Source organism: Mustela erminea, chromosome 10 (genome assembly GCF_009829155.1).
Source record: "Mustela erminea isolate mMusErm1 chromosome 10, mMusErm1.Pri, whole genome shotgun sequence".
Classification (NCBI taxonomy): Eukaryota; Metazoa; Chordata; class Mammalia; order Carnivora; family Mustelidae; genus Mustela; species Mustela erminea.
In genome coordinates, this window is record NC_045623.1 from 82,426,285 (window position 1) to 82,444,084 (window position 17,800).

Consider the following 17,800-nt stretch of genomic DNA (forward strand, 5'->3'; position numbering starts at 1 on the left):
ACTTTAAAGATTTTTATTTATTTATTTGAGAGAGAGACAGTGAGAGAGAGCATGAGGAGAAGGTCAGAGGGGAGAAGCAGACTCCCCATGGAGCTGGGAGCCCGATGTGGGACTTGATCCTGGGACTCCGTGATCATGACCTGGGCCGAAGGCAGTTGTCCAACCAACTGAGCCACCCAGGCGTCCCAAGCTTCATAAACTTTAAAAGAATTTTTCCTCTTACTGCAGCATCCTAGACCAGAGGCTTGAATCCATTGGTCCTCTTACTGCATTATGTTTGTGTTTTACATTCAATCCTTAAAGAAGTTAATCTTGGTTTTGAGAGTAACTATCATAATTTTCTTTGTGTGTATACTGTTTAATATTATTATGTGTTTTGGAGTAAAGGAAACTTTGAAGCATGAATTTAAAAATTAACCTTGACTATTGTTACTCACAGACCTACTGAAGAATGATCTCTGGAACCTGAATATTTTTAAAATGCCTATACATCATTTTGATCAGAGCCAAGGCTGAGAAGCAGGTGGACACTCTGCCTCCAGTTTCTCTTTCTCCCAGGGTAATATTTACACCAGTGCTTCAAAAATGGGAGCCTGCACCGCAACGTTCACTGTAGCATTATTCAAAGTAGCTAAAATGTGAAAACCACCTATGTGACCATCAATGAATGAATGAATAAAAAAAATGTGGCATAGATACACAGTGGAATATTATTCAGTCATAAAAAGAATGGAATCCTGCCATTTGTGCAAACATGGATGGACCTTGAGAGCATTATGCTAAGTGAGAAAAGTCAGATAGAGAAAGACAAATACCCTATGACCTCACTTACATGTGGAATAAAACAAAACAAAACAAAAACAACCAAGCTCATAGATTTGGTGAATGAACTGGTAGTTGCCAGAGGCAGGGAGTGGGTGATGGATGAAATGGGGAAAGGGGTCAAAAGGTACAAACTTCCAGTTAAAAAATAAATTATGTCATTGAGATGTAACTGTATTAGCATGCAGTATGATGACTACCATTAATACCGTACTGACTATTTGAAAGTTGCTCAGAGTAAATCTTAAAAGTTCTCATCATAAGAAAAAATATTTTATAATCATAGTGACAGATGTTAATCAGATTTATTATGGTGCTCTTTAAAAAATATGTACATATACTGAATCATTATGCGGCACACCTATGTCAGTTATACCTAAATTAAAAATAAATAAAAATAGTACTTCAAAAGAGTCCTTAACTTCCTGTCCGTAACTTAATGACTTATTACTTGAAACTAAAATATGGAAAATTCTTGTTTCTCTTCTGTGTTAGGTCAGACTACAAAATAATCAAGTTTTTCAAAAATTGAACTAGAGGGGCACCTGAGTGGCTCCGTCATTAAGCGTCTGCCTTTGGCTCAGGTCATGATCCCAGGGTCCTGGGATCGAGCCCCACATCAGGCTCCCTGCTCAGCAGTAAGCCTGCTTCTCCCTCTCCCACTCTCCTAGCTTGTGTTCCCTCTCTCGCTGTCTCTCTTCTCTGTCAAATAAATAAACAAAATCTTTTTTAAAAAAATGAACTAGAATTTGTCTACTATGTACATGGGATTGTATCTGCTTTTACTTTATCTTCTAAAGAAGGAAAAAAAGGGAACCTAGCTATTTGTTTCTTCTGAATGGTATTTCACTACTAAAAGAATAAATATATATCCCTTCTGATGGCACAAACAGTCACACAAAAGCTGATTAGGCCTCACAATCTGTTTTATTACACTCTAATTCCCTACATTTCTCAACATTCTCAAAACACACCAGGTTTTTGCAATCTAAATTTTAATTTATATTGCTATTAAATATCTATTATACTATGTGGCAATTATCATTTAAATTTATTTTTTCACACTGGTCTTTAAGTTCTTGGGAATAAAGCCATATAGCAAAAAGAATCAACGAATAAATTCTACTAACAATAAAAGAAAGTGGATATTTGCTAGAAATGAATTCAGCAGAAAAGGACAATGACTACCCAGAAGTCCAACAATCCAACTATGCTTAATTAAACTTTCTTGGAAAATAGACCTCAAAATAGCAAATCCAAAGTAAGTCTTTTGAATTTCTTCTTTGAAAAAATAATTCCATTTTCCATAAGAACATTTTTAGAATATCAGAAGTGGCTCTATACTACCTGTAGGACATCTGAAATGACAACTCATGCATAAATGTAAGAAGAAAAAGCAACATAATTTATTTTTTAAAAGACTTATTTTATTTTATTTTTTAAAAGATTTTATTTATTTGACAAAGAGAGGGAGCACAAGCAGGGGGAGAGGGAAAGGGAGAAGCAGATTCCTTGCTAAACAGGGAGCTTGACATAGGGCTCGATCCTAAGACTCTGGGATCATGACCTGAGCTGAAGGCAGATGCTTAACTGAACCATCCAGGCACCCCCAAAATTTATTTATTTTAGAGAGAAAGAGAGAGAGCTCAAGAGAGCATGTGCATGAGTCGGGGGAGGAACAGGGGGAGAGAATCTACAAGCAGACTCCCCTCCCCACTAAGTACAGGACTCTACAGAGGGCTCTATCTCAGGATGCATGAGATTCTGACCTGCGCAGAAACCAAGAGTCGGATACTTAACCAACTGAGCTGCTCAGGTGCCCAAGCAATATAATTAATGTATTAACAGATTAAAAGCAAATTTCCTCCACTAGTGAAAATAGCTTTGGAATCTTAGGTGAAAATTTTAACATTACTATCATTTTCATGGATAAATAAAATATACCAGATTGTTAAAATTTACATAAAGATTATAATGGGTAATAGAAAAAATATGTAGGGGGCACCTACATATTAAGCCTCTGCCTTTGGCTTGGGTCATGATCCCAGGGTCCTGGGATCGAGCCCTGCATAGGGCTCCTGGCTCCGTGGAAAGCCTGCTTCTTCCTCGCCCATTTTCCCTATCTGTGGTCCCTCTTTTGCTCTTTTTCTGTCAAATAAATAAATAAAAATAAAATCTTTAAAATAAAATAAAAAAAATGAATAGGATCTTAAAAAAAATACACTTTAAAGAACTGACACAGAAACTTTACCAAACACAGAGGTGGGCAAATGTTAAAAGGAGGAGTGGCAGTATTATTTATTTTAATTTGAGAGAGAGAGAGAGAGAGAGAGAGAGAGCATGAACCCAAGCAGGGGTAGAGGAAGAAGGAGAAGGAGACCTCCCCCCGCCGAGCAGGGAGCCAGACATAGGACTCTATAGCAGGACCCCAAGACCATGAACTGAGCTGAAGGCAAATGCTTAACTGACTGAGCCACCCAGGTGCCCAGAGTGGCAGTATTAAAACAAAAAATTCAGGTGAAAAAGTATTAGATTGGACAAAGGTAGAAGATATTGTACACTGAGAAAAAAAAAAGCAATATACCAAGGTTTTATGCAATTCATCTTTCTGTAACAGAGACACTCCTGAAATACATAAACTCTTGGAACAAAAACTAACTGAAAATATACAATCATAGGCCAGATAGATGAAGTAGGAAACAAAAGACTTGAGTAATACAATTAATAAGCTTCATTTAACAAACATATATGTAACCTGTAGCCCTAAATCAGGAATGAAAAATCCAAAGAATATTTCAAAGTTGATTCTATTTTTAAATTTTTTAAAGATTTTATTAATTATTTGACAGAGAGAGACACAGTGAGAGGGAACACAAGCAGGGGGAGTGTGAGAAGAAGCAGGCTTCTCTCTGAGCAGGGAGCCCGATGCGGGGCTCAATCCCAGGACCCTGGGATCATGACCTGAGCTGAAGGCAGATGCTTAACGACTGAGCCACCCAGGTGCCCCGAAAGGTGAGTCTAGAGATATATATTTATAAAACTTGGTTTCAGAGAGAGTGTCATTAAAATTTTAAAAAGCTGAAACCAAACTGTTGATCATCTAAACTTTAGACAAGATAAACCTGCCTAATGACACTTACAGCAGCAATCGAAGGCTTCTTCCCATCACCAGCTGGTGGATGAGTGACATCTGCTCCCAAAAAGATCACTGGTTGCTGGAACACAGAAGGTCTTAAACACATTTTTAAAACGAGTTAGATAATTCTATTTTCATTATGCATTTATCTGTTTATACTATTGAAACACAATTGCAAGCCGCTGACACAGCACAGAACAGCCTCAAAGGCTGGAACTACTGCTTTAGTCTCTTGATTCATGAATTCCTAACTCAATGAAGTAAAAGCTATCACAATGGGTCTATCCAATGCTTACACAGAGCAACTTTCTGCCTTAACCAGTGATGTTGCAGGTTGCAAAGGGCTAGCATTCTTCATAACAGGCAAAAAATGATAAACTTCCTTATATTAACCCACCAGCTTGTATCACTCTGTAATCTACTTACATTTAAACTATGTTATCACATTTAAACTATGTTATCTGTTAATGAGAAAAAGCATCATTAAACTTTACACTGAAAAAGTACTACTCCCCCTCCCCTGGGCAAAAGTATAAATTTGAGAATGTATTATTTAAAGTAGCTAGTTGTTCATCTTATTTAAAAAACTATGTCGCCTTTGGGATGCCTGGCTGGATCAGTTGTTGGGTGTCTGCCTTCAGCTCAGATCATGGTCCAGGGTCCTGGTATCAAGCCCCACAATGGGTTCCCTGCTCTATGGGAAGCCCGCTTTTCCCTCCCCACTGTCCCTGCTTGTGTTCCCTCTCTCACTGTGTCTCTGTCAAATAAGTAAATAAAATCTTTAAAATAAAAAAAAATAAAAAACTATATCCTTTACGATTCAAATGACTGTCTCTCAGCTTGTGGACTTGTTGATAAAATTCTGTAGCCATCTCATTTATGATTCTCATCTATTTAACAGGAACAGGAAGCAGAGGAAAAACGGGGGGGGGGGGGGGAAGGGCTTTGTGTCAAATATATGTGGGTCTATCCTTATTCTAATGCTTACCTGTGGTGCAGATAAGCACTGGTGCAGATATTTAACTTTTTAAAGCCCTAGTTGCTTTAACTACTGAAAGAAAACCAGATGTCCAATTCTCCAAATAACGTCTTCCCCAACACTTGTTTCTAGTCATTATGTCACACTTCCTAAGAGTTCTTAGACATGACTGCGATCTAACAGTAAAATCTATTGTCCCACTGACTGTAGCAGGGATTGATAAGGCTTATTTAACTGATTTACTTAATTCATATGCCCCCTTCAAGACCCTCCCTTCTTTCCTAACTTGCTAGGTGAGTGCGTAACCTCACAGTTCCAGGTTGAAGATGACTATCAAATAATGAGAAACTTTGTTAAGCTGAGCTCCCCAGAAAAATAAATAAAACGCTCAATACTTTCTAACTAGGCAGGAGGATCTCTGCATATATTAAATAAAAATGAGGATGGGAGGGGATTTTCCCAAGGGAATCTCTTAATCTTGCCTGAAATTCTTTTCTAAAATGTTTACTTATCTTTCATAGCAAGAATCAACAAGACTGTCCCTTTCTTACACTGATCTTAGATATAACAATATACAAAAAAATTAAGAAAATAATTAAAATTTAGTTAAGTGATTAGCTTATCTTACCTTTGATGAGGTACAAGAATATTATTGATCCCTCCGAGTTTAACATTTATCTTTAGGCACAGATTTGAGAGAGTTTGAGGGGATGTTTTTATTACATTCTTGACTTGGACACACTGTGTGGCCATACCCAAAAGGGTATCTCCTACACGTTTCACTTCCGCTATGGAACAAATGCAAATACCTCTAATTAGAAAAAAGGTCAAACTTTATTGAAAATTAAGGTACTATACTTCCCCCTTGAAATACACCACTGTATTACAGGACACCAGAAATTATAAAAACACCATAACAATGCTGTTAAAATTCAAAGTATAATGCCTTGAAGATTAGCTTACACATTTAGTGACAGTTTTCCCAGTTGCTTTATTCTTTAGAGAAGAAAGTATATTTCTGTCATCATAAAAACAGTATAACCATAATAACTAAAAAACCAGAAAGAAAAATATACATAATCCCGTTAGCATTTTATTGCACTTTCTTCCAGTAATTTTCTCATTTATATTATTTTAATACAATTATACTCAGAGTATACTTAGAATTTTCAATCCTATTTTCCAACTTTCAATTTGAAAATAGAGCCTTTACAGTGTACAGAATAAAAGGTTCCTGTAACTTCTCCCCCCTTAGCCATTGTAACTACCATAAAGAGTTCAGTGTACATACTTTTCTTATAAAACATATGGAAAACATTTAAAAACCAAACTTGCATTCTATTTTGCAAACTCTCATTTTCAATCATATAGTATATTCTGAATCTTAATATATAAGTTGCTCTTATTTGTAACAATAGCAGTAAGTCTGTTTTTATTTTTATTTTTTATTTTTTTAAAGATTTTATTTATTTATTTGACAGAGAGAGATCACAAGTAGGCAGAGAGGCAGGCAGAGAGAGAGGGGGAAGCAGGCTCCCCACTGAGCAGGGAGCACCATGCAGGGGCTCAATCCCAGGACCCTGAGACCATGACCTGAGCCGAAGGCAGAGGCTTAACCCATTGAGCTACCCAGGCACCCTGTTAGTCTGTTTTTAAATGCCATTTTATCTAACCAGTCATACACTGATATATTTTTAGCCTGTTCCAGGTTTTCATTTTTTTTTAAAGATTTTATTTATTTATTTGACAGAAAGAGAGTGAGCGAGAGAGGGAACACAAGCCGGGGGAGCAGGAGAGGGAGAAGCAGGCTTCTCATTGAGCAGGAAGCCTTTTGCAGGGTCTGATTCCAGGACCCAGGATCATGATCTGAGCCAAAGGCATACACTTAACAAATGAGCCACCCAGGTGCCCCCAGGTTTTCACTGTTTCAAACAATGCTACAAATAATATCCTTATACATTTATTTTTGTTTGGTTCTATAACTTACAGCTTCAGGATAAATTTCTACAAGTAGAATTGAGGGATCAGAGACATATATATTTAACATTAAAAAAATATTTTATTCATTTATTTGAGAGAGAGACAGCGAGAGATAACATAAGCAAGGAGGTCAGAGGGAGAAGCAGACTCCCTGTGGAGCTGGGAGCCCAATGCGGGACTCTAGGATCATGAACTGAGCTGAAGGCAGTCGCTTAACCAACTCAGTCACTGAGGCACCCTATATTTAACATTTTTATAGATACTGACAAATTGCCCTCCGAAAAGGTTCATTATTTCATTCAACAAATATTTAATGTGCATCTAATATATGTTAGTACTGTGTGAGACTCTAAATATACAATATCTCTGAAGAAGAGAAACAAATGACTAACAGGCACATGAAAAGATGCTCCACATCACTAATTAAAAAGAAATGCAAATCAAAACCACAATGAGATACCACTTCACACCCATTAGGATGGTTATTATAAAAAAAGAAGAAAAGAGAAAAGAAAACAAGTGTTGCCAGGATGTGGAAACACTGGAGCCCTTGCACGTTAATGGTAGGAATGCGAAATGGTGCAGCTGCTGTAAAAAAAAGTAGAAACAGTTAACTTGAGTAGCACCATTAATTACCTGAATCTAAAAGATATTTATAAAATACTTCATTCCATGGCAGCAAGAACAAACATTCTTCTCAAACTTACATGGAATATTCAGCAAGACAGACCATATTCTGATCCAATAACATACCTTAACAAATTTAAAAGAACAGAAATCATACAAAGTATGGTCTCAGACCATAGTGGAATTAAAACAGAAATCAGTAATGGACAGCTAGGAAATACAAATGTATTTGTTGGAAATTCCCAATATAATGTGTGTGTGTGTATTTTTAAAGATTTTATTTATTTATTTGAGAAAGAGAGAGCATAGAAGGAGAGGGAGAGAGAGAAGCAAACTCTCTGCTGAGCAGGGAACCTGATGTGTGGCTCGATCCCAGGACCCTGAGATCATGACTTGAGCCAAAGGCAGACACTTAACCGACTGAACCACGCAGGTGCCCTCAATATATTTGTATATTAACATAATTCTGTGTAACACATGGATCAAAGAAGTCTTGGGAAATTTAAAAATATTTTAAAAAAATATTTTAAAAAAAGGGGCGCCTGGGTGGCTCAGTAGGTTAAGCTTAAGCCTCTGCCTTTGGCTCAGGTCATGATCCCAGGGTCCTGGGATCGAGCCCTGCATCAGGCTCTCTGCTCCATGGGAAGCCTGCTTCCTCCTCTCTCTCTCTGCCTGCCTCTCTGCCTACTTGTGATCTCTGTCAAATAAATAAAATCTTAAAAAAAGAAAAAGAAAAAGAAAAAAAGGTTATCACTATTGGTCCCATGGTCATTGAAAGGACAATTAAAGAATATTATGAATGATAGGCCCACAAATTTGATAACTTACATGAAATGGAACAATTCCTTGAATGATACTACCAGAACTCACAAAGAAGAAATAGAAAATCTGAATGGGCCTGTTTCTTTTAAAGAAATTATATCAGGGGCGCCTGAGTGGCTTGGTTGGTTAGGTGGCTGACTCCTGATCTCAGCGTCATGAGTCTAAGCCCCACTTTTTATTGAATTATTCCATCAATAATTATTTAATCACAATTAAGAACCTTCCAAAAAGACAGTACCAGGCCCAGATGGTTTCACTGATGAATTCTCCCAAGCATTTAAATAGGACTGATACCAAATTCTCTACAGTTATCTTCTAGAAAACAGAAGCAGAAGGAATATTTTCTAACTTATTTTGAGGCCAACATTACCCTAATATCAGAACAAGGTATAGACATCACAAGAAAGGAAAATTACAGGTTGATATAGTTCATGAACGTGTATGTAAAAATCTTCAACATATTAGCAAACTGAATCCAACGATGTACAGTAATTATACACCATGACCAAGTGGGATTTAGCATGTGAAAATCAATTAATGCAACTGATCACATTAAGCAACTAAGAAAGAAAAACCATGATCATATCAGTAGATACAGAGAAGGCATTTAACAAACTTCTTCATGCTGCTCATGATAAAAACTCTCAGCAAGGGGCATCTGGGTGGCTCAGTGAGTTGATCCTCTGCCTTCAGCTCTGGTCATGATCTCAGGGGCCTAGGATCCAGCTAGCATCTGGCTCTCTGCTCAGCGGGGAACCTGCTTCCCTGCTCTCCTCCCCCTCTCTCTGCCTGCTTCTTTGCCTACTTGTGATCTCTGTCTGTCAAATAAATAAATAAAATCTTAAACAAAAACAAAAACAAAAACTCTCAGCAAACTAGGGTTAGAGGGGATCTTCCCCAACTTGGTTAAAAAAAAAAATACAGAAAACCTGTAGTTAACATTATTATTATTTTTTTAAAAAAAGATTTTATTTTATTTATTTGACAGACAGAGATCACAAGTAGGCAGAGAGGCAGGCAGAGAGAGAGGGGGGAAGCAGGCTCCCAGCAGAGCAGAGAGCCCAACGCGGGGCTCGATCCCAGAACCCCAAAATCATGACCTGAGCCGAAGGCAGAGGCTCAACCTACTGAGGTACACAGCACCCCCCGCTCCTGGTAGTTAACATTATTCATACCCCTGAGAAACTAGATTCTTTCCCCTTAAAATAAGAAAGAATGCAAGGATGTCTCCTCTCACTACTCCTATTCAACACCATACTATTAACTCCTAGCTAACAAAAGGAAAAGGATATAAAAGTATACAGACTGGGAATGAAGAAACAAAATTGTTTGTTGACAGAGTACATGACTGTCTAGGCAGAAAAATCCAAAAGAATTTTTAAAAAGCCTGGAACTACAAAGTGCATGATACATGGAACTAGTAGGGCTGCATGATATATGGCAAAAATACACAAAAGTCAACCGCTCTCCTAAATACCAAAAATAAACAACAGGAATTTAAAACGAAAACCACAGCACCATTTATATTAGTACCAAAAGGAAAAAAAAATATACTTAACAAAATGTGTACAGGATCTATACAAAACTAGAAAACTTTGATAAAGAAATAAAAGAAGCTCTAAAAAGAGAGGAAGTCCATCTTCAAGCACAGGAATACTTAACATTTTTAGGATGTCAATTCTTTCCAGCCCGACTGATAGATTCAATGTAATCCCACTAAAAATCTCAGCAAGTTATTTTGCAGATATTGCAAACTAATTCCAAAGTTTACATAGAGAGGCAAAAGACCTAGAATAGCTAACACAATAGTGAAGAACAAAGTCAGAGAACTGACACTACCTGACGTCAAGACTTACTAAAAAGCCACATTAATCAAGACAGTGTAGTATTAGCAAATTGAGAGACATACAGACCAATCAAAACAAATAAAGATACCAGAAAAGAAACAGACTCACACAAATGCAGTTAATTAATGTTTGACAAAGTAGCAAGGGCAATTTAATGGAGAAAGACAGCCTTTGGTATGGTACTGAGAAAGCATCCACATGCAAAACAATGAATCTAGACACAGACCTTTTATCTTTCACAAAAATGAACTCAAAATGGGTTATAAACTTAGAGGTAAAAACAAAACTATAAAACCATTAGAAAGTAATACAGAAGAAAACTCAGGTGACCTTGGGGTGCCAATGAGTTTCTAATTATAACCCCCAAAACACCAACTGCGACAGAAAAAATGTGTTGGACTTTATTAATATTAAAGATGTTTGGTCTTTATTAATATCAGAAACTGTTAAGAGAATGAAGACAGGTCACAGACTGAGAGAACATATATGCAAAACACATACATGAAAACTTAAAACCAAAATATACAAAGAACTCTTAAAACTGAAAAGTAAGAACACTTCCACAACATAAAAGTGGGCAAAAGACTGGAAAAGGTGCTTCACTAAAGAAATATAGATGGCTGGGGCGCCTGGGTGGCTCAGTGGGTTAAAGCCTCTGCCTTCAGCTCAGGGCATGTCCCAGGGTCCTGGGATCGAGCCCCACGTTGGGCTCTCTGCTCCGCGGGGAGCCTGCTTCCTCCTTTCTCTGCCTGCCTCTCTGCCTACTTGTGATTTCTCTCTCTCTCTCAAATAAATAAAATCTTAAAAAAAAAAAAAAAAGAAAAAAGGAATATAGATGGCAAATAAGCTTATGAAAAGATGTTCAACATTTTGTGTCATTAAGGAATTGCAAATTAAAGCAACAATGAGATACACCATACACTTATCAGAATGGCTGAAATCCAAAAAACTGATAGTATCAAACACTGCTGAGGATGCAGTACAACAGGAACACTCAAACACTGCTGTGGGAATGCAAAATGGTACAGCTGTTTTTTAAAAAGTTTAATTATTTAAGTAATCAGTCTCTCCACACCATGTGGGGCTTGAACTCACAACCCGGAGATCAAGAGTCCCATGGTCTTCCAACTGAGCCAGCCAGGCGTGCTGGTACAGCCATTTTGGAAGACAATTTGGCAGTATTGCGATTTGATAAAGCATTTGTGCTCCTACTGATTTACTAAAGTCAGTTGGAAACTTATGCCCACCCAAGATCCTACACATGAATGTTTACAGCAGCAGTATTCATATTTGGCAAAAACTGGAAGCAAGGTAAAAATAGATGAATGGATAACAAACTGTGGCACATCCATACAATGGAGTATTATTCAGCAGTAAAAAGAAATTACGTAACAAGCCACGAAAAGACATGGAGGAACCTTAAAGGCATATTGCTAAGTGAAAGAAGGCAATTAGGAAAGGGTAGATACTGCATGAGTCCCAACTACACGTTTTAGAAAAGGAAAAACTGTAAAGACATAAAAAGGCCAGTGGTTACCAGGGTTTTGAGGAGAGGGAGGGAGGGATGAAAAGGTGGAATACAAGGGATTTTTAGAGCAGTACAACTATTCTTTATGATACTGTTGTAAGGGCCTATTCAGTCAGAGTGGCCCCAGCCCAGCTGAACTGCCATTTTGTTGTAAAACTTAAATTGACTGCCCCCTCCCCCAGGGGAACTTACTTAAAAGCAAGTTCAGGAAGCCAATCCCAGGTAACAAAGTCTAGAGACAAGGGTGGGTCAGGCCAGGTGGAGGTACTCAATCAGTGGGGGGCACATACTGTCTCCTAGCTACTAAGGAGTGTGATCCCCGCCTTTTGGGCACCACTTTTCACCAAGGTGATAGGCTAGTGCAAATGTCTACAATGGGGTGAATTGTAGTTCAATTGGCCACCCATATGTGACCTAGCATGACTGTGCAGCTTTCTCTGTGTATTGCAATCTCACTGGCCACCTGTGTGTGGCCAGGCCCAACCACATGGCCTTTGCTCTATAAAAGTTGTCTGGAAAGCAGGGAGGGGTCGCCCTCTCTGTAAGGGGCGGCCCCCACCGGTCTGCTTGACAGTTGGTCTGAATCTTGATGCTTGGCACAAAATAAAGCTTTGCTTGACCTTCGCTTTGTATCAGTCTCGCTCCTTTGACCATGGACCTATTATTGGGGGACCCAACACTGTATATACTATGTTATATATTTATCAAAACCCACAGACAAGTACAACACAAAGAGTGAACCTTAATACCTACTGTGGATAACATATTAATATTAATTTATCAGTACTGGTTCATTAAACATACCAAACAAGATGTTAAAAATACAGTAAGCTGTGTGTAGGGCAAGGGGTAAGCATGTAGGAACTCTCTATGTGATCAGCTTAATTTTTCTGTAAATCTAAAACTTATTTTTTATTTTTATTTTTTAAAGATTTTATTTATTTGACACAGAGAGAGAGCACAAGCAGGGGGAGTAGCACGCAGAAGGAGAGGGAAACGCAGGCTCCCTGCTAAGCACAGAGCCTCGGGCAGGGCTCCATCCCAGAACCCTGGGATTATGACCTGACCTGAAGGAAGACACTTAACTGACTGAACCACCTACGTGGCCCTGAACATCTTTTTATAAGATAACTGAACATTTGTTTTTCTGTTTTATGTCCTTTGTCTATTTTTTCAGTGAGTTGTTTGCCCTTTCCTTACTGATTTACAAGTTCTTTGACTTTAAAACCTTCTATATTTTATCACAGCTTAAAAAATATCTTTGGAATTTCATAACTATCATTTATAATCACTGCACACTATTTCATCAATATAATGTAACTTACTCATTGTTTAAAACCAGTTCTTTTTTTAAATTAACATATAATGTATTATTTGTATCAGGGGTACAGGTGTGCGATTCATCAGTCTTACACAATTCACAGCACTCACCATAGCACATCCCCTCCCAATGTCCATCACCCAGACATGCCATCCCTTCCACCCCACTCTACTCCAGTAACCCTCAGTTTGTTTCCTGAGATTAAGAGTCTCTCTGGTTTTGTCCTGTTTCGTTAAAACCAGATCTTAATAAGTTTTAATATCACAGATATAATTATGAAAATTTGTACATACAGATTTTTCACTATTATGAATTCTTTCCAGTGAACACATTTCTGTAATTAAAAATACTGAATCACAGGTTAAAACCACATTTTTATACTTTTGATAGAAAGGATATTATCAATTTATTCTGCTGGGGCACTTGGGTGGCTGCGTCAGTTAAGCACCTGACTCCTAATTTTGGCTTGGGTCATGATCTCACATAAGATTGAGACCCCATGTTGGGCTCCACAATCAGCATGGAGTCTGCTTGAAATTTCCTCTCCTTCTCCTTCCTCCCACCTGGCTTGTGCACATACACACTCTCTCAAATAAATAAAACCTTTAAAAAAAATTCATATTGGGGTGCCTGGGTGGCTCAGCCGATTGTCTGCCTCGACTCAGGTCATGATCCCAGGGTCCTGGGATCGAGCCCCGCATCGGGCTCCTTACTCAGTGGGGAGCCTGCTTTTCCCTCTCCCTCTGCCTGCTGCTCCCCCTGCTTGTGCTGTCAACTGAATAAAATATATATATATAAAAAAAAGAACAAGGCCATCAGTGATATATTAAAATTCTAGATTCACTGCATCCTCACAAGCGCTAAATATTATAATATTTAAACACATATGCTAATTTTGTAACATAAAATTTCACTTTTATTTACTTGTAGTTTTCTTTACCTATTAGTGAAAACCAACACTTTTTTTTTTTTTTTAAGATTTTATTTGTTTATTTGACAGACAGAGATCACAAGTAGGCAGAGAGGCAGACAGAGAGAGAGGAGGAAGCAGGCTTCCGGCTGAGCAGAGAGCCCAATGTGGGGCTCGATTCCAGGATCTGGGATCATGACCTAAGCCGAAGGCAGAGACTTTAACCCACTGAGCCACCCAGGTGCCCCAAACCAACACTTTCTATATATTTACTGGTTTTGTTTTCCTTGAGAAATTTTGGTTTATACTCTTTGCTCATTAATCTAAAAGGACATAGGATTATTTTCTTCGATCACAACAACGGAACAATACAGATATTTTAATAATAAATGAGCCCTTTGTTGTCTGCATTTGTGGCAAATATTTTTTAGATTCTACTGGTTTCCATTTACTTATTTATTTATTTTATTTGGTTTCCTTTAAATTTAGTTATGTATCTGTGACCTACAGAAAACTCAATTTTTATGCAGTAAATCTAACAATTTTTTTGGGTGAACTATTCTATCATTTCTAAACCTAGACAATTACACTGTTAGTAGTTTGAAAATTATACTTCCTTTGTATTTTTCTACAATTCAATGATTTATGTTTAACTTATTAATCTCACTAAATTTTAATTTAACAAAAATAATAGCTATCATTTACTGAGTACTTACTACGTAACAGTTATTATTCTACACTCTGCTTACAGATGTAAATTTATTTCATCTTTATACCTATCTTGTATAGGTTAGTTATTTTTAGAATACCAATTTCAAAGATGAGAAAACTAAAGCCTATTACGGTTAAGTAATTCAGCTAGATTCCTACAGGTAGTTATCTGGCAGAGCTTGGGTCTTAAGCAGAACTGTCTGACTCCAGAGCCTGTGCTTCCCCTGGAACCCTTAAGGATTTACTTATCCGAGAGAGAGAGTGAAAGAGTGAGAGCGGGTGAGGGGCAGAGGGAGAGGGAGAGGGAAAGAGAGAATCTCAAGCAGACTACCTGCTGAGAGCAGAGCCCAACATACGGCTCAATCCCATGACTCTGAGATCATATCAAGAGCTGGATGCTTAATTGACTAAGCCACCCAGGTGCCCCTGGAGTCTGTGCTTTTAACCACTACATTATATTGATATGCAAGTTATCTTAATGCCATTCTTTAAAAAAATTTTTGATTTATTTATCTGAGAGAGAGAGTGAGAGACAGCATGAGCAAGGGGAGGAGCAGAGGGAGAGGGAGAAGCAAAGGCAGAAGCAGGCTTCCCGCCAAGCAGAGGGCCTGATGTGGGGCTCAATCCCAGGACCCTGAGATCATGACCCGAGCCAAAGGCAGCGGCTTAACTGACTAAGCCACCCAGGTGCCCCTCTTAGTGCCATTTTATTTTATTTTATTTTTTATTTTTATTATTATTATTTTTTAAAGATTCCATTTATTTATTTGACAGACAGAGATCACAAGTAGGCAGAGAGGCAGGCAGAGAGAGAGAGAGGAGGAAGCAGGCTCCCTGCTGAGCAGAGAGCCCGATGCGGGACTCGATCCCAAGACCCTGAGATCAAGACCTGAGCCGAAGGCAGCGGCCTAACCCACTGAGCCACCCAGGCGCCCTCTTAGTGCCATTTTAAAGAAATAATTCTTTAACCATTGTTTTGTGATGCCTCCTTTACTGATTTGTCTTTTTAAAGTAACCCTACAAGGTTTTAAATACAGCAGCTATTAAAATATGTTTTAATGTTTCAAAATTTTAGGATATGTTTTAGCAAAATTTTAAAAGGAACACCAAGTACTCGAGGAAAAATGCAATCTTAAGATATCCTTACCATACACAGGTGTCTTCCCTGGCAGGATGACGATAATGAGCTGTAGCCCAGAGTAGGTGTTCTTGAGATGCCGGAACATGGGCTCCACGCTGTCTGCCCCCTGCGCATATTTGCAGAAGCAAGGCTGGCCCTGGATGGGCATCCCTGCATCTTTAGAAATCTTACGCAGCTGGTCCGTGAAACCCCTAGGAGAAGAAATCACTAAAACTAAATCCTTTGTCTAGTCATCCACACCTACAAAGTGGAATGGAAAGTTTGAGAAGTGAATAGAGAATGAAGCAACGATTTGTGTGCTCCGCATATGAAGAGGTCACCAAGGCTTACTGATATTAAAGGAGTGGCTGGTCAGTAATCGATTGTGCAAACTAGGAACACTGCTATATAATAATGTGGCACTGCGTAGTTTACAAAGGGCACTAGTGATAGAGTATGCTGGTTAAGACTTCAGTTCTAGAGTTAGGATGATTCTGGTTCTGTTACCTGGTAGCTGTGAAACAGTAAGACAAATTTTTCAGCTCCTCTCATCTGTAAGATGATTACTTCTATTATAGGGCTGGTGTCAATAATAAATGACATAATACATGAACTTAGCAACACCACCCAAGACATGGTAATAGTTTCATAAATTTAATCTACTGTTGTACATTTTCTAATTTGATCATGATGACATTCATAAAAAGGTGGTAGGTGAATTATTATTCCCATTTAGTAGATCAGGACATAGTTTCAAGGACATTAAGTATCTCACCAATGTCAAAAGATTAGATAAATGGTAGAGACAGAAGTATGATCTAGTCCAAAATTTGTTTCCACAATACTATGTATCTGAAACTAGGATAGCAGCAAAGATTGTATTCCCAGAAAAAATTAAGAATTAAAAAAAAAAAAAAAAAAGTGAAACCACATTTAAAAACAAATGAGGCAGGTAGTACTTCAATGTACTTTTAGCCACACTAAAAGCAACAAAAGACTAATAATTCCATATTTAAACAAAATTCTGCATTTAGCCTAAGATAAGTAATGATGTCATGATTTAACAATCACTTCACTTGTTTTTAAAACAAGAGTAAGGTCTTAAGTCAAGGATCTGAGTTATCTTTCAGCAAAAACTCTCATTCCCTCAGAGATGAAGCTTGTAGGAATTCCTTTCTTTTCCTTTTCCTTATTAATGTTTAATTCAAAAGGTATGAAGTTGGGTATTTTCAGTCAGCCTGAACAAGAACCATAAGCCAAAAGATTATGAGAGTTCTAGCAAACCATAAATAACAAATGTAAAACGAAAAGAATAACTCTGTGCTTGAGGAACAACTGAGAAACTTTGGCCTCTGGAGGTCGAATAAGATGATCACAGCATTGTAGTAAACTGTCTTTATGACAGTTTACTTGAAAGCAGGGAATGAAAACTTTGGGGAAAAAGTGTGTATTAGGGACGCCTGGGTGGCTCAGTTGGTTAAGCGGCTGCCTTCGGCTCAGGTCCTGCATAGGGCTCCTTGCTCAGTGGGGAGCCTGCTTCTTCCTCTGCCTCTGCCTGCCACTCTGTCTGCCTGTGCTCACTCTCTCTGACAAATAAACAAATAAAACCTTTAATTAAAAAAAAAAGTGTATTAAGTGAACCTTAAGATATACATTTAGAAATTTGGAGCTAATAAAAAAAGTAAACAGAAACAAATAAAAAAATCTTATTATTTCTCATACGAAGAAGGTAAGGCAAACTCTGAACTGGCCTTGTTGGTAAACTGGCCTCTATATCTTTGAAGAACTATTCATTAGGGGTATATTTTTAGGATCTTATTAGTGGAGATTTAAATTAGACAATAATCATTTTCTTAAGAAAATTAGATTTTAGAGGAGAGGTAAATTTACAGATAAACAGAACAACTGTATTTCACAGAGAAAGTGACAAGAGCAAAGAGAGAAAATACTGATGAACTAGTGTGTTTCGAGTTAAGACGGATTATTTCTAGCATCAC

At 37.9% G+C, this 17,800-nt stretch overlaps 1 protein-coding gene across 13 annotated transcripts in view; it reads right to left on the minus strand.

Annotated features, from left to right (window-relative positions):
• LOC116600647 (protein argonaute-3) overlaps positions 1-17,800 on the minus strand; it is a 127,065-nt gene that overhangs the window by 13,207 nt on the left and 96,058 nt on the right. For all 13 annotated transcript variants that reach the window (XM_032360803.1, XM_032360805.1, XM_032360802.1 and 10 more), the window contains 3 exons: positions 15,831-16,015; positions 5,566-5,725; positions 3,963-4,053 (listed from right to left, as the gene is read on the minus strand). In XM_032360803.1, coding sequence (XP_032216694.1) covers positions 3,963-4,053; positions 5,566-5,725; positions 15,831-16,015 — 436 coding nt within the window. The remainder of the gene's footprint in view (positions 1-3,962; positions 4,054-5,565; positions 5,726-15,830; positions 16,016-17,800) is intronic.